Here is a 23490-nt window from a genome sequence, read left to right on the forward strand (position 1 = left end):
TAAAAAAATGTTCCCTCACAAAAACAAATGACTAAAATCACCTCAGAGCAGTGTGCGTCCTTCCTCAGTGTGATGCACAGATATATCACTTTGCTGTCAATGCACCTTTGCTGTAGTATTGCTTTTTGTGCACCTTGGACAACTCGTGCGCCAGAGGAAAAGGGTTGGTAATGCTTGTTGCCAGGAGATGGTCATTAAGTGTTACCAAATATAGATTTGTGCTTTCTGTTACATCATGAATCCCTGATAGCAAAGTTTATGGTTGTTTTGTTAAGACACTCACTGGAGAGAAAGAAAAACAGCAGCGGTTTAGAACTTGTCAGTCATCCTCTGTTGATATTATAAATCCCCTGTTCGTGTTACTGGATTGCATCTTAAATGCCACTCACTAATGAGTTCCTTCCACATCATCCCCTGGTATTTTTTGCTGTTGGGTGTTGAGATGCCAGCAGGAAGGAGTTTACATCACGCCACTTGATAGACAGACAGCCAGCTACGTTATTAATCCTGTGGGAAATGGTGGTTTTAGCAGCAAGGCAAGAAGTGACATTGCAAAGCTTAAATAAGAAGAGACAAATGATAATGATGACGATAATGCAAATAATGAAAGAAGTTATCCCAAATGACAGGCTGGTGAGGAATGGATCTTAACATATTTCACATAAAACTCCAGAGTGTGTGGGGTAAAACACAGTTTAGACAGCGCGGGTGGCCTCAGCAGTGACAGGTTGACAGCTTTTCTATGACAGCTGACCCAGTCTTTCTTCCCAGGTGCCCAATCAGCCCGATATTTTTTCTCACTGATATATTTGCTTTTCTCCTCAATACGTCAGTTTCTTTTCCATTCTTTATCTTTCATTTAGTGAGGTTTCCCTCCTTGCTTTTCACCTTTTCACATGCGTGATGACCTTGGATACTCTTTCTGATACGCTGTCTATTTTTCCCACTGTGAATCCAAATGAGTGCTGTAGATACACAGTAGATCCTCAGTGAAAAACATTGCAAACTAGAGATAGGGATTATGGGTACATTACAAGTTATGTAATAAAGTTGTGTGGTTAGGTTTAGGCAAGTAAAGTACCTGTAGTTAGATTGCAGAAAAGAGACATGGTGAAGAAGTACCTTAAAATGCCTCAAATCACTCAAAGTTCGGGGAAAATCTTTGGTTTTGTGAGAACATACGCCTGTCAGAGCATCGGTCATATGATCGCAGCCTTCCAAAATATTACATGGAATATGTTCGAATTTGCGTGCATCACTTTTCATAGGAAAACACCCAAGAGTTTATGAGAACAGTCTGAACCGGGTCCTAATTTCTGGAAGGAGCTCTCCAGTCAAATGTGGTTTTTTTTACGTTTTGAGCACCACAAGCCGAGTGCCATCTAGTTCCATTATACTCTAGAGGAGCCAGACATCTGTACTACCAATAATGCCAACACTTGGTAACTCATATTAAAGCAAAATAGATTGATAAATAGCACTGCAGGATCTGGGGTTGACCTGTCCCTTTAAGCATACGAATAGAAAAGGGTAGAACATCTTCATGGCTCTGTAGCATTTGACAGATGGCAGTGAAGTGCTGATCCCTTTGGATGACAATTAGACATCAGTCCATTTGAGCACAAAACATGCTTAAACCACAGTAAAAATTTCATATTTAGAAGATCAGTTTACCCAAATGAGCAAAAATAATAATAATTCTAATGATGTGTTTTGAATCGCTTCTAGTGGTAACTAGCTGTGAAGATATTTTTGGTTTTATTCGCACAGGTGTTAAGATATCTGTCTTTCAGATTTCGCCTCCAGCTGAACACAATTCAAATTACAAATGAAAACATCAACAGCAACCTTGCTTTCCAAAAAACAATTTCTCAGTTCATCAAGATAAGCTGTGAGCAGTTTCCTCTGGAGCGCCTTACTACAGAAGAAATAGTCTGCATGAAAACAGTTGACAGTGAGACGGGGACTCTGTTTCTAGAGAGCGATGTAATTTGGCTGACTTAACCTTTAAACAGGTTCTGATTGTACAAATACTGCAGGTAGCTACTTCAGATAACAACCGTGTCCAGTTTAACATTGATTGAAATGTCTTCCCTGTTTGCTCGTGGTATATTCACCCATTATCCCAGATGTCCCAGTTGTAAGGTGTACTTGTCTGGTTCCCCTCGGCTCGGCTAACCCTGGGAGCAGGTCTAATCTTCCCCCTGTCACCCCCACCCCTTCAATACTTTAATTAGTCCGCACGCTACACCAAGCTGCTGCTTCTTCAATCAGCAGCCCATTCCACAGGCAATCTCTCCATCGCCACGAGAGGCTTTTCATTAAGGCAGCCTGTGGCGTTTTATCGCTCACACAGCGACCTCTCTCTTTCTCTCTCTCTATTTCTCACCCCACTCCCTCCCTCCCTCCACCTCCCTCTCTCTTCCTCGCTCTCCGTCTCCTTCATCATCGGGTCCCTCGAGTGATGGAGTGAGTGAGTTGTGAGGGAGGGAGAGTGAGGCAGCGGGCTTTCTTCGTCGCAGTGTGAAAGCCAAGATTAGAGATTTGTTTGGCATGTGACATGAGGGAGCAGTCTGGAGGTCGCGCAGGTTAAAATGGAAACCAGTCATAGCTGATCTGCCTGCGATTTTTCTCTCTGCTGACATCACGCATTTGAAATCTAACATGACACGTTTATTTGAATAGCAGCTTTAAAACACACGTATTTTAAGGCAAAATGCACTGGAATCCAATTTAAAGAAGATAGTATCAATATTCGTGACATTAAGAGTGCATCAAATTAATTGCAAAATACCCCGCAGAAAATTATCACCGTACTCTATGAAGCATTTAGCATCTTTCGGCTCAATATTTTGGTTTCTTGACCACAACTTTACAGTTTTGCTTCACTGCTTTGCTGTTTTAAGCAAAAACCACAAAAGAAAACCTCTATGCTATACCTGCAAGGCATCAAACAGCAGGCAGACAAAATTAGAAACTAGCTGGGGAACAAAGTGAAACATTTAGCAGCTCAAGAACCAGATATTTCCCTCTGGAATGAATCGGGACCAAAGCGGAGCTAAAAAGAGATTCAATTGTGAACTTTTATTCACCAGACGACGAGAAACACAACTCCAAATAGATGTTGCCCTTTATCTGCTGGACGAGCAAATAGGCAGACACAGCATAACAACCTTATAAAGTAACAACATGTCAGTGTTGATTTTTAGGCTTGTAGCACTGCCCCCAAGTGCATAGACATAGATTTCAAGTGGGATGCAGGGGACATGTCTCCCTTAATATCTAGGACAATTGCATATGTCCCACCTAATAAAACATTAAAGTAGAAGAGGTCTTTTATTTTGGCATTTTCAGCTTAAATTGATGCAGACGATTCCCTTAAACCCCACATTTCATATGTGTGTCCTCCAGTGTTGAAACAAACCTACACCCCTGTCTAAGTGGCCAGAACGAAACAAAAAAGCTAATTTTGGAATCTTTTGAAATAAAACACAAATACACAAAAATTATGCTTAAGCTTAAGTTATACAGTTTCAGTGCAGCTACAGCAAGTTTAACTGTAATGAAATTAGGGCTGTCAGCGTTAATTTGTTAATCGCAATAAGATTAAGGTCCATACATAACACTTTTTTTTCTGTGTTTGTCTGTTTTTTGCCGGCTGACAGTACTGCCTTTAAGAGAAGACCGCGCTGAGTTTAAAAGCTACAGTGATGATACTGGTGTCATGTAAAACTAGAGGACCTGAGGAATCCAGTGGTACTGTGTCATGCCAGCCTCTCAGGAAGGGGACTAAATAAAGCCCCAAAGTTAGGCAGTTTCACAGGGTCCCTTGACCTCTGACCTCAAGATATTAAAAGAAAATTGGTTCTGGGTACCAATGAGTCTCCGCTTTACAGACATGCCCACTTTATGCTTGTCCCATGCAGTTTTTCATTAGATTTGGATTTAGACAATCTGGAATTGTTTCACTTTGTCAAATTTTGTTTCACTTTAGCTTTTTCAAAACAGTTTTAAAATGCAAAATAATGGAATTGAAAACACGTAATTAAGAAATGTGATTAAGTGTGATGAACTATTGAAATTCTGAAAATAATTGCAATTTTTAAAAAATTATTGCTTGACAGCCCGAAATAAAATACATAAAGAAGATGCGGAATAGTAGATTCAAGAAACCTTGCTAGGGTTATTTTCTTAGTTATCAGATAGTGATTTGTAAAGAGGACAGCACTTAAAAATCTTTACCCTAACTAAATGGAAGCCAGTAAGAAGGATTTATACATAGTGTTAATGTGTTTAGTTGTGCTGGTTCTTATTAGAAATCTGGCAGCATCGTCTTGAATGTGTTGCCACTGTCTAATGATCTTTATGTGGAGACAAGAACAGGGACCTTTTCAGCAGCGCGTCTGGCTGGAGATGAAAATGAGCTTTTCTAAACCTTGTCTGGACTTGAGACCTCTAATTTCTGCTGTTTGTTTTAGATGATAAAAGGCTGACTTAGTTATCGCCTTGACACAGCTGCTGAACTTAAAATCTGTGTGTTTGATAATACCAAGATTTCTAACTTGGCCTTTAGTCCCGATAGTTTAAAAATCAAGTTGAGAGTGTGTCCATCTTGTTGTCAAATACAGTGATCCATGTCTTGTTTTTAGTCTTTGTATTCATTATTTTAAATTTAATTGCATCCAGCAACAGTGTGGCACATGACAAAACATGAAAACTTTTGGTTAGTGTCCAGTAGCTTCTTATATTCTGTTTAATATAAAACATAACATTCAAAGTAGTATTTTCTCTAATAAGTTTTGTGTGCCAACCTAACTTAACACATCAAAAACAAAAAACCTATTTACAGTTATTCAAGTAGTTTAAAAGTCGAGTGCTCTTCTAAAGATTAACAGGAACATTATTCAACACACTCTTTTTTACAGCGTAATGTTCCCTCATATAAACGTTGTTTCTCTTGCAGGTGTTTTATGACCCCTGCTCTTATCTTTGCCCTCCCCTCGTTCCCTCCCTCCCTCTCTCATTAGACTGATGCATCAGATCAGTATTCGCACACAGTAGGCAGGCTCCCCTCTGAAGGATGTATCATTATTAATGTCATGTTATATATTACAGCAGCGTGCACACGAGTTCACAGCAGAGCTAAACTGAGATTTCACACCTCTCGTTTTTTTTCCATTTAGCGAAGACACCAGAGCTAACGAGCTAAATGGAGGTTTTTGCTCTGCAGAATACAGCTACAGTTAACCATTATGATGATGTCTTTACATGTCTGTTTTTGGACTTTTGCTCAGACAAAACTAATGATATTCAATTTACAGTCATACAGTCCCATTCAAGAAGGAAACAGCAAATGTTTGACATTTCTGCTTCAAAAATACCTGCAACTTATTTTTCTTAAATTGCTTGATTCAAGAAAGACATATATCTTATGTCAGGCTATTTAATCTTGTTTTTTCTTATCCAAGATAAAAAACAAGCTTTATTTGCATCATATTATTACCTTTGAATGAGCTGAATAAAAGAAAATGATCCAGCTTTAGGAACTTTATGACCTACATTTCCAAGGGATGCCTCCACTCCAGCGATAACTGTGACCAGAGGCATTAGGTTTTTCATACTGTATGTCCATCTGTCCATCCCATTTTCATGAATCCTATAAATCAAGAACGCCTTTAGGGAACTTCTTCAAATTTGGCACTAATGTTCACTTGTATTTAATGATTAGTGAATTAAAATTTGGTGGTCAAAGTTTCACTGTGACCTTGAGTCCATCTCATGCTTGTGAACACAACATTTCAAGAAAGCTTTGAGGGAGTATCCCCAAGTTCAGCACAAAAGTCCACTTGGACTCAACCATCAACTGATTGAATGTTGGTGGTCAAAGGTCAAGGTCACTGTGATGTCACAAAACGTGGTTTTGGCCGTAACTCAAGAATTTATATGCTAATTATGACAAAATGTCCCATAAATATCTGAGAATAAAATGATGAAGTGATGACATTACACATCCAACAGGTCAAAGGTCAATTTCACTGTGACATCATAATGTCCTGCAAAAACAGTTTTCTGGCCATTAAGCATGTTTAAAAGTGGTGTGATCTCCAAGAAAACTTATTGGTAGATTCTTGTTTGTAAGGCAATTTGGTTTTTTATGCAGCAAATTTTGCAACTAGGAAATTAAAGTGCTCTACACAAAACATTGCAAACATCAATGTCTTGCTTATGGGGCAAGACTAAGAAGCCTCTAAAGGGACATGGTGGATAAAAAAAAATAGATGGTTAAAAACCAATTCTTTTTATGATGGAAAAAAATAATGGTTGAAAAACCATCAATTTTTTTAATATCTAATTTGTTTTTCTACCCTCAAATTTTTTCACCATCTATTTTTTTTACCATCTAATTTTATTTCCACTGTCACTTTTTTTACACCGTCAATTTGTTTCCACCATATATTTTTTTTCCCATTATCCAACTTTTTTTCTCCCCCATGTCCTTTTAGGGGCTCCGTTCAAGACAGATGTAAAATACATGAAATTAAGTTACAGTGCAGTGCAAGAATTGGTTTTTTTTTCCAGTTTTTTTTAGATGCAACGCTGTTTTGCTTATTTGTAAGTGAGGGAGTTTTTTACAGTGTAGAATCCATTCACAGCTCACCTGTCCTGCTTTTATCGCAGCCAGGTTAATGCTGACCTGAATTTCAGTGTGTAGCGTCTGTTCTGCAGCACATGTGCATTAGCGGATAAGGAGACTTTTAGCCTTGAATGTGATAGTGTGGCTAAATAGAGGTTTCACAACTGGTGGGAACACATGAGGCTTTGTGGAGTCTTTTAACCTAGAATATTCTAGCAACACATGTACACGCTTTTTAGAGGTGGCGAGTCTTCAGCACCACAGAGTATGTTAAGCTCCAGCAGGGAGTGTTTTACAGATAACCAGAGGATAATGCCTTCACACACACATAAACACACTCTTTCACACACACACGGGGTTGACCGCTGAGTGACTGGTGCATCCTCAGTCGGTCAGGGAGGCTGATGTTTCCTGGCCTCTCCTCTCGCTGTCTGTTTAATAATTCAGCACACCTGAGCAGAAACACATTTGCCCTATCAGCTCCTGTTTGGCCAGCAGAGCGTGGAGATGGCGTTACAAGCTCCCAGTCTGCCTCCCTCACTGTCATTAGCCTCCCCCACCTCCTCCTCACCCGCCCCTCTTCATGCCTCTGTCTCTGCCTCCACAGTTATAAAACTGAGAGTGTGCATGCTCTCTTTGCTTCTCTTGTTACTTTATCTTCTAGCTCTCTTCTCCACTCCTCCCTTGTTCCCTCCTCTCCTCTCCTTGCTTCTTATTTCCTTCCTCCTCCTCTCTTTTCCGCTCTGCTCCTGCTGTTCCTCTTCTCTCATTTCCTCCCCTACTTTAGTTTTATACTCTACCGTCCTTTTCTTTTTCGCTTGACCCGCTTCTCATTTCCTTCCTCCTACTCTCCTCTTCTTCCCACTTCTTGTTTGTGTTCTCCTCTCCTTTCTTTTGTTTCCTCTTACTCTTCCTCTCCTCTCCTCTCCTCTCCTTTCCTCTCCTCTCCTCTCCTCTCCTCTCAAGTTCTTACCAAATGAGAAAGCGAAATCCCACAACAGCATTTGACTGATGAATCAATAATTATTATCTGCACATACTGATGAAATTCCATTCATCTAGAAAATGAAGACAAGAGTTGACATGAGTTGGATGATGGTGGTGCTACAGTAACCTATCAGCTGGCCTACAAAGACAGGTGCAGATCCAATGTCGTATAAAAATAACTCAATAAACACTCGACCACAGCTCCATACATTTTCCGATGTGCAGCAGATTCTGGTCCCGCTGTTGAGCATTAAAAAAATCCTGTAAGAAGCGATTTAAAAGATGACACTGGTTTTGCCAGCCTAAGCAGGTTGGTAGGGTGTCCCAGAGCCTGAGGGCCTGGACGTTTCCTTTCAGATGTATCTAGTCTCACCCCTCATTCCTCCCCCTACTCCTCTGCCCTCTCTCATTTTCTTTCCCCTGCAGCATCCAGGGATGTGAAGTTGCTTTCACTTTCCCCTTTTTAACTCTTCTCCAAACTCTAATGTCGACGAGAGAGAAGGTGCTGCCTTTGCTAGCCTCAGCAATTCATGAGATGTCCACAGGAGGGTCAAAATAATGCTCAGGGGGTTTTAGGAAAGAGAAAAATAATATTAATACAGTACATGCCAAACAATATAGTATGAATTATATAGATTTTTGCAATTATGGAAGTGTAAATGGACTATACTTGTATAGCGCTTTTCTAGTCTTATTGACCACTCAAAGCGCTTTAACACTACATGTCACATTCACCCATTCACACACACATTCACACACTGGTGGCCGAGGCTACCATACAAGGTGCCACCTGTTACTCAGTAATCATTCACACACACTCTAAAACTCATAATTTACTGTTAGGAAACCATTGACAAGTTTGAAAGAAATAGCGTCAATAGTGCTAACACAGGAAGTACTGTACTCTTAAAGTACTGGTGGGGTGTTGGCTGGGCTTGCATGCTTCATTCATCTTTATCAAGTGTTTTAGGCTACATCTACACTGATATATTTTTATTTTAAAATGTGTAACTTCGCAACATTTATGGCCACACTACTCCGGCATTTTGGAAACACTAAAAATGAGACTTTGAAAGTGCTGTTGATCCTGTTTTAGTTTGATAATTTCAGTGTTCTCTTTTAATGTGGACAGGCGGAGACAATGATGCAGTAACCCATGTCTGCTGGTCACAATGTGTCCAGTTGCCGCGCATCCTTAAAAAGTAAACATCCAAAAATGCCAGATGTTTCCCACTTATTTTGGTAAACCAAATAGATACTTTGATAATATAATATGTTCATTGTCACACGTGTTCCACTCTAAAGGGTCTTTATTTTCAATATTTGGTGTAGATAATCTAACTTTTCCGCCGGACAGAAAAGGAAAAAAAAAAACGTGTCAAGCCGAAACGTAATAGCTAGGTCTACATACCGTTTGTGATTAGGTAGGCACTTCTTTCCCTTTGTCATAGTTTTTTTGGAGGAAATGCCACCAGTTGCTTTGTGATGACCCAGTCTGTTTGCCACCATGACCACCTTACACTCGTGTTATTTCCAGTGACAGTTCCGATTCGTCATCAGTCCAAGCAATGTGCTTCTTGTTTACACTGGCACATGCATGCCTAGTGTACGTTAAATGTCATGTGATATGCATTTTCATTTGTGTTGGTATGGACTGAGGATTTTTTGTAAAATGGCGCTAAAATGCTTGTATCTGTAGAGATGTAGTGTTAGTGTTGATGTAGTTGCCTACCCTCAACCATACCATACATAACCACCATCTTTCCCTAAATGTAACTACACCACAGTTGTCATGCACCTATATTGTGGCAAACAGGACTTAGACAAGACTAAAAACATTGGCCAAGATGTCTGTTTTGGATCTTACAATCTAACCTTGATGCACTATTCAAAATTACAAAGCCAACATTTTTTGTATCTTTTTTGGAAATCATGTAGCTAATGGTATGGCAAAACCCCTTAATGCATAAGTACAGATGAGGCTTAACCCACTGAACATACTCTGGGGTTTAGCAGAATTGTCCAATATCAACGTTTTTGTCCGCGATTGCAATGGGTCTCTCATGTCACAGCCACATGCTCTATCTATCGAGCCACCCGTCCCTCACAACCTTCCTCTTATCCTTCTTTCATTCTGTGTTATCGACCCTCGTCTCTGAAATAGCCTTCCAGAGGAGGTCAGACTCTGCGATTCAGTTGACTGCTTTAAACGAAATCTTAAACCTGTCATTTTAGACTTGTATTTATGTAGCTCTTATTTAATTATAATTGGTATCAAACCGAATTTTTTTTCACGTGTGTGTCTGTGTGTGTAGATGGTTGTATACTTGGATCTTATTCATTTAATTTTATCTGTATTTTCAATTTTATTATGTGAAGCACTTTTAGTTGCACTTGCTGTATGAACTGTACTATACAAATAAATAAATAATAATAATTATTATTATTGCTATTATTATTATCATTATTATGAGGCCTCGTGACATAACGATAACGTTACATTTGCTCCCTAGAGAGGACAGGGATTATTCTCACAAACAGGTTGTCAGGAGAGCTCTAACGTTGATTTAAACGAATAATCAGTGCTGTTTTATGTTTTATGAAGTGTGGAATAAAGTAGCAAACAGAGAATTTTTTTAATGCAATAACATGGTGTTTGGTTAATGCTTCAGTGGGCTTGAGAGCTCAGTGTGAGTAAAGTGCTACTGATGGATGCAGAGGCTGCAGAGAGGCAGAGAGAGAGGAAGAGGTCCAGCCTGGTGAGAGGCTAGTGGTAAGTGGTAGGGCAGCAGGAGGCAGTGAATCTGAAGTAGGTGCCGTGGCAGATGTATTGAAAGGTCCTGTTGTGCGTCTAACACACCTGAGCCATCCATTCAGTGGGTTCACTCCACTTCCCAGGGGGTCGGTGGGCAGCTGTTCCTTCCTAGTTCGGTGGTGCCACGCTGGCCTACCTGTGGCTCTGCAGCAGTCAGCACTGCCTTCGCTCGCGGTGGCCCGCTCTCCGGGGAAATCATCACTCTGCTGGCTCCCAGCCCATTAAACAGACACTCATTGTGTTTGTGTCTGTGTGTGTGTGTCTGTGTGTATTAGAGCAGACGCTGGTCGGGACTGCAATCCCCGTCCACAAATGAACAAATGAAACGCCAATTGAATGAAAATAGAAAAGCGGCACTTTCAATAAACGTCCAGCCTTTTCTGCCCAAACAGGGTCATTGATTCAATGCATACACAAGCATTTCATCTCTTTCAGGCGGTTTCTCGATATAAAGTCATTAGAATCATCCATTACTTCACCAGATCTTTTTGTTTAGGTGGCTGTTTACCAAACCCACAGAGGTGTTTTTATCATGTTCAGGTTCTCAGACTAGTAAGCCCTCTCGCTATCTATCATCTGCGTCTGTACATCTTATGTAACACCCAGGATTTCTACCAGACACACACTGTTTTTCAAAGCCTGCCTATTGTTGAACAAGGATTATAATTTATCACTTAGCTGCCGCAGACACTCATGTAGCGGGCCAACACACAAGGTCTGCTAGATTGTGGTTCTCCATTGTGCAGGGGAGCAGGCGGGGAAAATGACATTTAGCAGTCTGGAGAGGGTTGTCGCCTATTTTGGTTGTGTTACTCTCCTGTGGAGTGTTGTGAGGCATAAACACTTTTTTGTTGTAACGCTGAATAGTATTTACATATCTTTTAGGGCAGATTAGTATAATCTGAAATCATTACTTTCAGTCGCTCTTTGCTTTTTAGCCCGCCTTCCTCTGACTCTGCAGATATGTATGAAAACCATTAGAGGGACAAGAATATCTCACTTCGTTTTTTTTCCTGTTAAAGCTTTTCTGACAAACTGTTCTGCCAAGATGTTATCTTTCTTGGATCTGCAGTCTAACCTCAATGTGCTGTTTGAATTTACAAAGCCATACTTTTTTTCTTATCTATTTTTTGATAAAAATCAACAGTCTAGGAAGTTGGTATCGTGTCTGCAACTATTCTTCAGACAACTCTTTTTCTGTTTTGATCTGTTTGAAGTGATTTTCCTATTAAAAGATTCTGTGAAATGTGGTCACCTTTTCGACTTCAAGCACCACAAAACAAAGATATTGTAGTGTCAGGGATCCTTGTAAATTAGAATCACCCACCTTGAAAGGACTTGCAGAGCCATCATCCTCTTCAGGGTGTTATGTCAGCTGTTGTATGTAAATGCTCACAGGTTTTTTCTCTAATATCGTACCTGTTATTACAAACTGACCTCAGACCACTTTCTGCAGCAGCAGCAGTTTTTGGTCTAACAACAAAGTGCTGATGGCAGGGTTACCTTCCTGCCTGCAACACCTGACTGCTAATGCACGTTACACACCAAGTCCCTGAAGAACCTGTCAATGGAAACACAGTCTTTTTAATTACAGCTTTGCTTACTGCTGGGAGAAGAGAAAAGAATTTGGAGGTGAAAAGCAGAGATGGTTTGATTGCATGTTTTTCTTCCCGATACAGGTTCTGATCCTTCAACTTTGTACCAATTGGATACCATTGCATTTTTAAAAAAAAAAAACGAAGAAACAATTACATACTACTAATACTGTGTGAAATGATTGCTATCGTTATAACACTAGTGCAAAAACTAAACCTCCCAAAACTAAAACCTTGCATACTATACTCGTTGCCTTTTACTGATGGGACTCTCCAATGTAAAATATTGCCAAATTGTGAGAGTTAACGTTACACTTTTTAGAAGGACTCAATCTACTTCGCAGCTCGAAAACAGCAGTCGCCAGTGGTTGTGTAGTGAAACTTGTTGTTTTTGAGGTAGTATTGAATCGATGCATAGACTTTTGTACTCGCCCATACCTGATCCAGTATTTTAGGTAGTATGGGAGCCATTTCTGATACTGGTATCCATATCAGAACAACTCTGGTAAAAGGATGTAACACTGTGTTTGGAAATTATTCATGTTGTTTTTTTTTTTTTATCCAAGAAGTTTATTGTTTCAAGTAAACCTTGAGGGCTCATAGTTGAAACAGAGCTGCTATGACTGTTTTTGTTTTAATAAATTACATCCTTTATTTTCAAAACATATTTAACATATTTAACTGAGGAAATACAGCCTAACAGAGAGACTGTACCATTCTGTATCTGACCAGAAACCTTCACTGCCTCTTCTCATGGCGGCTTGGGTGCATAACGCAAACACTGCTTTCGTATTACAAATGTAGTTTTAAAGGTAGCTATTGAAGGTTTCAGTATTCATGAATTTTTTTTTTTATTAAGACCCTCGACAAGCAGATGATGAAAAATCCTCTCCGCCACACACTGAAGGGCACAGTCACAGTGAGTCACAATCTGATTTGCATTAGCTTAGACAACAGACAAACTGTGCGAATCATTATCATATAGTGGGGGAGGTGACAGAGATGGACGAGGTTTGCTCTCCGCCGCTCCCTGCAGCAACCTGTGGAGGCCACGATGTGGATCTTTGATTAAAGCACAATGAGGCTGAAGGTTGAGAGATTCCCCACTGAGCGAGGATTAAGTTGTAGGAGAGGGAGGGGTTGGAGGTTACATTTGAGCTCTACAGGGGAGACACTATACACACACGTGACAAACGCAAGGAATATGAAGCTGTATAGAAGAACTGAAATATGTAAAATTGATAGAATATTAGAAAAACAGAACAGCTCACTTCATATGTTTTATTGTTCCAATGATAAGGAGATTGGCTAACCATTGTAACTACAATTTTGGTCAAACCTGAGATATGACTGAAATTAAGCCTGGATATCTGATCTATCTTGTGAGAAAATTCCTCGGTTTAATCTTCATCTATTAGAGAAAATAGGGTGTAAACATTTCGGTAACTACAAAATCAAACCAATATCCGGCAACACTTTTGTTCTACCTGTATGTCAAATGTTAAGTGCAATACATTAAATTAGGCTTAATAGAGGATGCCAAATTCCTTAAAAATAAGTTTTTAAGTGTGTTTTGGTTTAGGCTTTTTGTGTGATTTGTCAACTGAAATTGTCTTAAATTGATTTTACTAGCATTTTGACAATGTTGCCAGGTTCAAACTTGTTTTTGCACATTCAAATTTCCATACCAACAAATAAGATCATCACAAATGATTTCATGATAAATTTGTAAAATAAAACACCTATTTTTTAGTCGACATTGAAAACATTGAACTTATACAGAAAATATAGTCTTTGTTACTGTTTCTTGCATACCGCCTCAGTATTCACATCAAAGCTCAGTTTCTTGTTAAAGGTTTCCTGTGGAGTTTTTGACCATTAGTAGCAATGTGGAGAAATGTTCTTACGTGTCCCAGTTTTATTTGACCTTGTGCACGCGTACGAGGATGCACATACACATACACACAGGTGACACTGAATGTACACAGAAACTTTGTTTACATAAATGCTCCACAGGGCACCATTAACTACCACAGTACACTGCACACTATAACATCTCTAACAATTTCCATTGCTCGTACTTTAACAATGGTCTGAGAAGGTGCAAGTAATATTTTCAATAACAATTTCTTACAATAGTTTGTTTAACAGTCCAGATTTTGTTTTGATACTGACTGTACATCACATTGTGTTAATGTAATGTCACATAATTATATAGTGCCATATATGTGCACATAAAATACATGATCTGATGTATGATATGATCTGATATGACACATGATGTGATAGGATTCAACATGCTCATAAGCCATTTGCATCTCTTCACAACCAATTCAAGGGTTTCCAGTGCGATAAGCTTGCTAATTACAGTTCTGAGTGTGAGCTCTTGCACTGTTGTTTATCTGAAGGAAATTAGAAGATAATTATATTTGCGAGACCTGTTTGGACGTGCTCTCTCTCCCTCTCTCTCTGCTCCTCTCTCCTGCTCTCCTCCCTGCAAACAGGACATTATTAATGCTGGAAAGCGAGCCTCTCCAAACAAATCACATACTGTAGCATCAGACACAATATTATTCATTTGATGTCAGCCACTTGTCAGGATGATTTGATTAAAAGTCTGGTTTATGAATTCAGCATCTGCTGTCTCTTCCTGGTGCAGGGCTCTTATTTTTAAATCCTCCATCTTGTATAGTGTCCATCCTGTTACAGAATATTTAATAAGCACTTCTGGAGAAATGTATTAGAGGCTATCATTGACAACCACGCAGTGTTCAAGGTAATTTCAGAAAATACATCACTATTTCATGATGCATTTTGCAGCTGAAGACAAAAGATAAAAGATTACAGTCGAACCAGTGCTGGAATTTGAGGTTGATGTTGACAAAGTTTTGTGACTGTAAGGGTGTACCAAGCAGGAATTGGCTGTTTGAGTTTGTGAACAGAATCATCAGTGAACGTGAAAGTCAACCCCAGATTCACTCTCATTTTTGAGTGAGCTTTTTCTACTTAGTTATTCACCTATTTGCCTTTTTCTAGCTCTGTATGTGCAATTTTTGTTGCCTCCTCTTGGATGCGTGCTGCTTATACGGTCTGGTACCTGGTTGCTACCATTTTATGAAGTACCCACCTTACCTGAGCACTGTGTACACTAGTGTTCCTGTTTTTGGATATTTTGCTTCAATAACATCATGTGTTCTTGTTTGATGAGAATTTATTTGATTAAGGGAGAGCCCCAGGGTTTTACATTGAACCCTTTTATCTGAAATTTGCATTGTCTGTTGGATTTTTATTGTATCAATTTAAAAACACATCTCAAACTATCTAACCATATATGATTAAGTAGTTCAGCAGTATGTATGATTTTTTTTTTTTAAGTGAACTAAGACAATCTAAGAAACAACTCTAGTCAATAACAGACATTCAATAAGCACTCCAGTGTTCGCCCAATCACTATAATGAATGTTGGCATTGTATATTTCTGCAAACCACAGATATGTAACATTTGCACATTATTATGTAGTGGATTCTTTAAAACTTAATGTTTCAGCAACACTATGGTTAATGTGTGGTTAGGTTAAGGCACAAAACACTTGGTCGTGGTTAGGAAAAGATTATGTTTTGGCTTAAAATACCCAGTTTTGTTGACATTATCACAGCTTGAGATGCCACAGATATCTTGCAGATTGGCAGCCATCTGATTCGTATGAAACCTATGTAAAAGCTTCTTGGTTTTCAGAAATGTACTATTCCAACATTTTCTCTTGGCTGCAAGTGTGTGCAGTCTAATAAAGGTTGTAATTTGCTGAAATTGCTCATGTGAGAGGAATTATCATCACTCGGTTTAATTCTGCTTCCAATCTGAGGAGTATGCACCTTTTTGCAACAAACCCGCGTGTGTAATAACAACTTAACAACTTAACTGACACAAACCACAGTTAATCAGCCCTCAATTCATCCTGTTTTTCTGCATTTAAGCATAGAGACAACGCAGCAGGGAAGGCTTGTCCATGTGTTATCCGCGATGTAATGATGTGACAGTTAAGGTCTGTGCTCTCACTCGGTAAAATGGGTCATGGCTGGATATCGGCATAATTACCCTTCATTGGCCAAGCTGTCCTTGAGCAGGAAATGAATATTTCTCTATTATGTACAGGGTCAGCTGATGTGTCCTTCAGATTTAATACATGCCATCGCGTTGGTGCAGACACACACACACACACACAGGACACACAAACAAATATAGCTGTACACAAACACACACACGCTTTAAACCTCAGGAAACCTTCAGGAAAAAATAATCTCCTATTAATCAATCTGACGTGCAACAAAATACATCTTCAGTCTGTGTGTGTCAGTAATTGCCTTCAATAAAACGGCCTTGAAGCTGATTCTGGTGCTGTGTGAGGAAGCATGGAGCAGCTCTCTCTTTGTCCGCTGATCCACGCCAGGGACAGCACTGCAGCAAAACCAACCAGAACAAATCCACTGCCAAAAATAAGGAGCCTGTAAAGAAATAAAATAATAATCCATCCATTGAACAGACCGGTCCCCTGGCTGCCTCCTGATCTCAAAGTTTTCTTTGTTTCCTGGACTCAAAGTAATTACTGTTCTGGAAATCAACAAAGGCTTTACAGTAAGCAATGCGGGAAATCCTTAAATTAAAAAACGACAACTAAAAGGTGCAATTTGGTGGATGATGCAGATGGAAGAACTGAGCCTTTTAACTTTTAAATACTTAAATAACTACAGTTTTAAATGCATGTTAAGCTGCAACAAGGACAAGGAAAGAAAAGAAAGAAATAATCCATTAAAACTGGCATAATGGGAAACACATGTTTACAATAAATCAAAATAAACAAAGTCAGTAATGTCACAACAGCAGCTATTAGCTACCAAAAGCACCATATTACAATCACAAATTGGGCCTTTGAGAGTAATAATCTGTGAAGTCCTACAAGTAAATGTCTGCTGTGCCTTAATGGCAGTATGACCATCTGTAGTGTGTTTGTGTGCACGTGACTCTCAGAGAAAAATAAAGAGCAAATTTGCACACTGTGACTCCCAGCATGCACGGCTGGTGTGTTGACTTTCATTGATTCACACAGACGCCCAAAGTGAAGCAGGAGTCACTCAGAGAGTGCTGCACATCTGGTGTCAGCCTTATAGCAAATAAGGGCGAAATACTTCATTAAACTTTTACCTTTTGTAGTCTGAGACTAAAGAGTGGAGTGATGTGGACAAATCAAATATCACAATATTTTTGACCAAATGTTCTGATATCAGTATTGTAGTTTTGTCTGTTAGTGTTTTCACAAAATATTGAAACAATGAGATTTTTAATGAATAATCAAGAGTAATGTGGATATACTGTCTAAGTGTATAAAGGCAGATCTTAGATGATATTCAAAATCTTAGATGATAGTGAGTCTCATACCATGATATATTTATATCATATGACTTTTAACAGATGAAATCACATCCTCCATAATTCTGTCTTCTCTCCACTGGCTCCCTGTTCATTTTAGAATTGATTTCAAGATTTTACTGAATCTTTAAAGCTTGTCTGGGTCCGGCCCTAAACTATATAACAGAAATGTTGACCCCATATGAGTTAGTTCGCAGCCTTAGATCCACCAGTGGGGCTCTTCTGTCCGTTCCAAAGTTAAGGTTTGAAACTAAAGGTGACTGTGCCATCAGGACCCTTCGACTTTGAACGACCTGCCTGAGAAGATAAGGCACTCAGAATCAGTGACTTCCTTTAAATCACTTCTTAAAACCCATTTTTAATGTCCTTCTATTTGTGGTTTTATAGCTTTTATTCCTTGTAGTATTTTTGGTCTACTTGTTTGTTATTTTATATTGAAATTATGCATCCTGCATCTTGCAGTATTGGTCCGCTTGGTTTAATTTTATCCTAACTGTACCCTAGTTTCTTCTCTCTTCTATGTAGTAGAACTGTTTGGCTTTTTGTTATTGTATTGCCTGCTATGTATTCAATTTCTGCCTTTGATTTGTTTGTTGAAACACTTTGTGAACTCTGTTTCTAAAATAGCTATATAAATGAAGTAATTAATATTTATTATTATTGTATCGCCCACCCGTAATTCTACATTAAACAATATATAGTACAAATACAGTCTCTCTGGAACTTCATATCATCAATAAACTCATAAAAATTACCAAAAAAAGTGTCACAAAACACAACACCCATGACCACATATCAGTCATGTTGCAAATAGCGCTTATGAATGTACATTATTTGTTTTCATAATAATTTCTTCCCTCTTCCTCCCCCAGGCCCCCCAGCTCGGCACTCTGATGGGCGTCTACCTGCCGTGCATCCAGAACATCTTCGGAGTGATCCTCTTCCTCAGAATGACCTGGTTGGTGGGAATCGGAGGTGTCATTGGGACTTTCATCATCGTCTTCATGTGCTGTACCACAGTGAGTGTGTTACCTACTTTTGGTTTAGCCCTTCTGTTGCAGTACACTGAGGGGCAGCGAGTTGACCTGGTTTATCCCGAAAGCTTAAGTTCACACATTTTAAATTCCCATTAAAGAGTGACCTTAAACTGGAGAGCAGCGTGTCATAGCACACATGGCAGCAGATAGTGAACAGCTAATGAGCTGTGCAGTAGTAAAAGATAACAGATGTTCACTATTAGTACCTTCACAGCGAACAGCGGCAATTAAAGGAATCATAGCAGCTACGATATCAGACAATATTAATTTTTTGATATCATAAGAAATTTAGTTTGCCATGTGGCTGGTTCAGGCCACTGTGGGCACTGCAGCAATTTCATAACTTTTGCATGAATGTGATGAAGTACCAAATTGTCAGGAATTTGTCTGGACACGCTTCTTAAAGGTATATTTTGCTGATGGGGGTAGTATGTATCTGGGAAGCACTTTATGTTTAAGCTTGAAAGGTGCTATATAGATAAAGAATATTATTATTATCTTATTATTATTATTATTATCATTACTATTATTAATATTGTGTATAAATGAACTGTGATAAACTTCCCTCCATCTAACCAGTGCCTAGATATTACTCCTTACTGAGTTTTGTTGGCTCCTTGGCTGTTGATCGAACTGCAGGCTGTACTTCCGGATTTTCATATTTCCTGCCACCCATGCTGCCACTGCGGGCACAAAGTATAGAGCTGGATTAAGCGACTTACCTGCCCCTCTTGCTCTTTCTCTATTCATCAAACTCAGACTAAAATATGATCAAACAGTAAAACCAGGCAGCAGAGATCAAATATAAATCAAGAATATGTTACTGCACTGCCTATTTCTCCCCTAAAATGTTTTCAGAAACATATTTTAACGGCCCTTTTAGCCATAATAGTGAGAGTTTGTGAACAGGAAGAGGGCACCACACTGCTTCCTGCACAGGAAAACAGAGGCTGAAAAAACTAAGATCACACAGTTAAACTAAGCAGTGCTGATCAAATATAAACCAATATTCTGTGTGTTTTCAGAAACATGTTTTAGCTAACTGTTTAACTGTGATATAAGATTGCCAGCCACCATTGTTTTACTCGGACCAGTCCAAATTACATCACCCACCAGCGGGACTATTTATTGGTCTGGTATAGCATGTTGCATTCTGGTAGTTGTAGGTTTTCTATCTATTGAGCAAAAGTGTCCCTGTTCAATGTTTTCTTTGGTCATGCGCCAAAAGTATTTGAATCGTTCTGCTGCAGAGACAGCCTAGTTTTATTTGCTTTTATGTTTTATGTTTATATCTTTATATCGCTGAAATACTTTTTAAACATGGAGGAGGCTAAGCTGGCAGCTAAAGGTGCTCCAACAACAGCGCTTAACAGTGGCAACAGTGCTGACAGAGCTAACTGTTAACCAGGAGAACTGAAGGGTGGACATTACGGTTCCGCAACAACACTGTCCAGATATCAGCTATAACCGCTTCATAAACAGAGTGCAGAGCAGCTGTGATGAGTGAGCTTGTGGAATACACACATGCACTAACATGCACACGGCTGGAGCAGTTTACCACAACAAAGTAGAGAGAAGCTCAGATTACAACACGGAGTGTGACTTCATTGTCTGCTGAGGACGCTGTTACTCCACCGCATCTTTACATAGCAAATAGTGGTTTGCTGCTATATCAATGCTCTGAATAGTGCGTATACCGGCTTTAAGTTACTGGATTAGCCAAAAGCATATATTACCATCTCATTATTTTATCCATAAATGGTTCCTCAATTGTTTGCAATAAAATTTGCTCTATCATGAAATATACTATGGTCAATATCTTGGCCACTAATCTCTCTCCACCACAGCATAAAGCTGGCCTTCCTTATTAGCTTGTCAAGCACCTTTCTGTCCAAAGCTGCGATTTAACTGCCTTACAGACAACCACAAGGTGTCATAAATTGTCCTTCAGAGTCTCTAAATGCTGACTCTATATACCATTAGTATCCCCAAGGTGTGGTCATTTAAGCACCTCTATAAAGTCTTTGTTAGATTGGTTAGAATTCATATTGACCATGCATTCCCACTCCCTCTGAAGACTTACATCCTGAAAAATTTGTCCCGATTGTGTACTTTAATTAGTTTTATACAGAAAAGGCAGAGTAATTCTCTAAAACAGCTGGGCACTGTAGTTTTCAGCAGCTCAATAGGAGTAAATGGTGCATTTTGTTTGGGGACTATATTCAGCTGCTAGTAAGTATTTACAACAGCAGGGTGGTGTATGTGGGATTGGCTCGAAATAAACTTCAGAGCCTATTTTCATGGTAATAAAGGAACATGTCAATCAGTGCAACAACGTGACTCAGTGATGTGTTTTTAGTAGTTTTTGGAGGCAGTACTGACAATACTTGTTAGTAGGATCAATTCAGTTTGGTCTTTTTGATGTGACTTGATATGAAGAACAAATAGAACATCAGCAGATGTATCCTTTAAAATAAATCAAACTCACACACATATCATACAAATCATATCTGAAACAGGTTTAAATACTTGTCCACCACATCTGAAATACAAATGCTTGGCCAGTGGTCCTGAGTGTCAGGTGCCAACGCACTGAGGACCACTGACGACCAGGTGGTGCCATTTCTGGACGCTTTGAGCAACTGCCTTAGTATAAAGACTGAGAAAGTCTGCATGGGTGGGCTGGTCAATCAGACGGACTTTCAGCCCGGAGCCTGCTGTAACTTAATTTATTTTATTATCAACACAGCAAAATACTCTGCTATGTCTAGTATACTATGCACACGTATGTGACATATGTCATGTTAGTGTTTTAAGCCAAACCATGATGTTTTTTCCTGAACTTAACCATGTATTTTTGTTGCCTAAATCTAAGTAAACCTAAAAGGGAAGTAAACCAACATTGGATGTGTATTTTGAAAAGATATATGCTTTTAACAGTGGTCCATTTTGCATGAGAATGGGCGTTGGTTTTGAAAAGACACCACATGTAACAGGCCTAAATTATCACACCATCCACAAGCATCTAATTCTGACACTGAAGGGAAACCCAGAGCGTCAAAGTTTAACATGTAGGGCCACTCACCAAACGTCGGTACAAATTGGGAGCAAGAATGTGTTGCACGTGCATACACACGATGGAAAAACAAGCATCTATTCTAAATTGCTCACCATGCTCAGTGGGTCACCACTCTCTGAAGTACAACACGTGCAGCTTTAAGTAGAATCCACCGAAAACATCAGTCGTCCTGTTTTCTGACTTGTAGTCTACCTGGAAGTAATGTCTCTAGTCACTGCATGATGTGCACCAACATGTGAGTGGCACTCTAGCTTCCTGACAGACACAATAACAAACTCACAAGGAGGAGTTTTAGAGTTGTATTCCCTTTGGGAAATAATAACTATTTTTACTTCACTAAGAGGTAACATTGACCCTCCTTCAAACCCAGTGAAGCCTTATTAAGGCTGCATTTCAAGGGAGAAGTTTTAACTTTTATCTAATTTTAGCCAGTTTGATCATTACTGTCCACTGGTGCAGCACAATGTTGCTGTAATGGCAGTCACATAACAGCAGCTTTGTCCCAAACAAGGTTCCTTTTAAAGTAGCTGCCTCTCTTTCATCGCTCCAGTTGTATTTTAAAGACTCTGCTGCACATTCGATCTGTAAAAAGCACAAAATGGATGATGACATGCTGTGACGTTCCCTGGTTCCCATTAATGTCAGTGGCACAGAGCTGTCATGTGTCAGAGTGACTTTGGTGTAGGCTTGACACCCAGTCGTGGCCTTGAGACTCAAATTACAAAACACACTGTCCCACAGGATCGACAGCGCTGGTGTCAGTGATCTGAGTGGCTGTTAACAGCCTGATAGTGTTTGACGTCGATGCATTTGATTGTCAGGGAACATATAATGTTCCTCCTCACCAAACATCCTATCTGTTCAGGGGAGAGGAGGCGGATGCATTTTACAACATCCTGTGCCAATGAAACGTTACGGATTTGAATTTAGTTTTAAAGCATAGTGCAACAAAACCTGTATTATGTTGTCGAACATCATAGGCTGTTTAATTCAAACTGTGCGGTCTATCAGCTGTCAGTGTTGTGTGGCGTTTGGTTTTCAGCGTGCGTTGTGGCAGCACTGTATGTTGGCATGTCTGTGTGTTTCTGCAGCCTAGATTTTCCTCCAGCACAGAGTGTATTTATAGAACAACCCCCTCAAATCCCGACCATAGCAAAGTTGCCTGCACAGACACACAGGCAATATGCTTCCCAATCATGTTTCTCTGACAGTGGAGAGGGCTTTGAAACACAGTTCTGAGGGAGAGCAATATCTTTTCTATTTTTCACTGTTTCACATTGATACATTGATTGGTATGCTCATTTGAAAGCTGGTATAATATGTAAACGTTGGAGAAAATACATTTATTGTTACCTCTGAATGCATTTACACTGGACAGTATATCATTTTGAAATGGGGTTCCATTGGTGATAAACAGCACAATATTGAAAATTAAAAAAGGTTGGTTTTTGCAACAAAACTGACAAATTTAAAGACAATAAAATTAATCAACCACACTAGCTTCTGGTCATCTGAGCAGCAGAGTATTTCAGGGTTTAGTCAAGCCATTTCATGGAACATTAACTCTCTTAAGTCATCGTATTTTGTGCGATTCTTGTATAAAAGAAAATGTGACTCACTTTCCACTTCACCCAAATCACACAACTCATCATTCTGTTATTCTCCTAAACATCGTTGAATTGCCAGGCTTCTAGATAAACTTTCCAATTCATTAAATACCACTGCTTTGTCACTTGACCTACACATCAAAATATGACATGCTAGGTGCCTTTCTGTGTGAGTTTTAGATGTTCAGGTAAAACGTGTCAATTTACAACTTGCATTGTGTCTTTGCAAAATACACTCTGTTTTCACAGGAAATCTACAGCTTCTGCTCATTACGTGCATCAGTCTTTTTCAAGATAAACTTACACAACAT

General features: G+C 39.4%; 1 protein-coding gene across 2 annotated transcripts in view; it reads left to right on the forward strand.

The window, feature by feature from the left end:
* Window positions 1–23490, forward strand: part of slc12a5a (solute carrier family 12 member 5a) — a 121006-nt gene that overhangs the window by 63198 nt on the left and 34318 nt on the right. For both annotated transcript variants that reach the window (XM_042508305.1, XM_042508309.1), the window contains exon 4: window positions 18329–18475. In XM_042508305.1, coding sequence (XP_042364239.1) covers window positions 18329–18475 — 147 coding nt within the window. The remainder of the gene's footprint in view (window positions 1–18328; window positions 18476–23490) is intronic.

This window comes from Plectropomus leopardus, chromosome 2 (assembly GCF_008729295.1).
Source record: "Plectropomus leopardus isolate mb chromosome 2, YSFRI_Pleo_2.0, whole genome shotgun sequence".
Taxonomy (NCBI): domain Eukaryota; kingdom Metazoa; phylum Chordata; class Actinopteri; order Perciformes; family Serranidae; genus Plectropomus; species Plectropomus leopardus.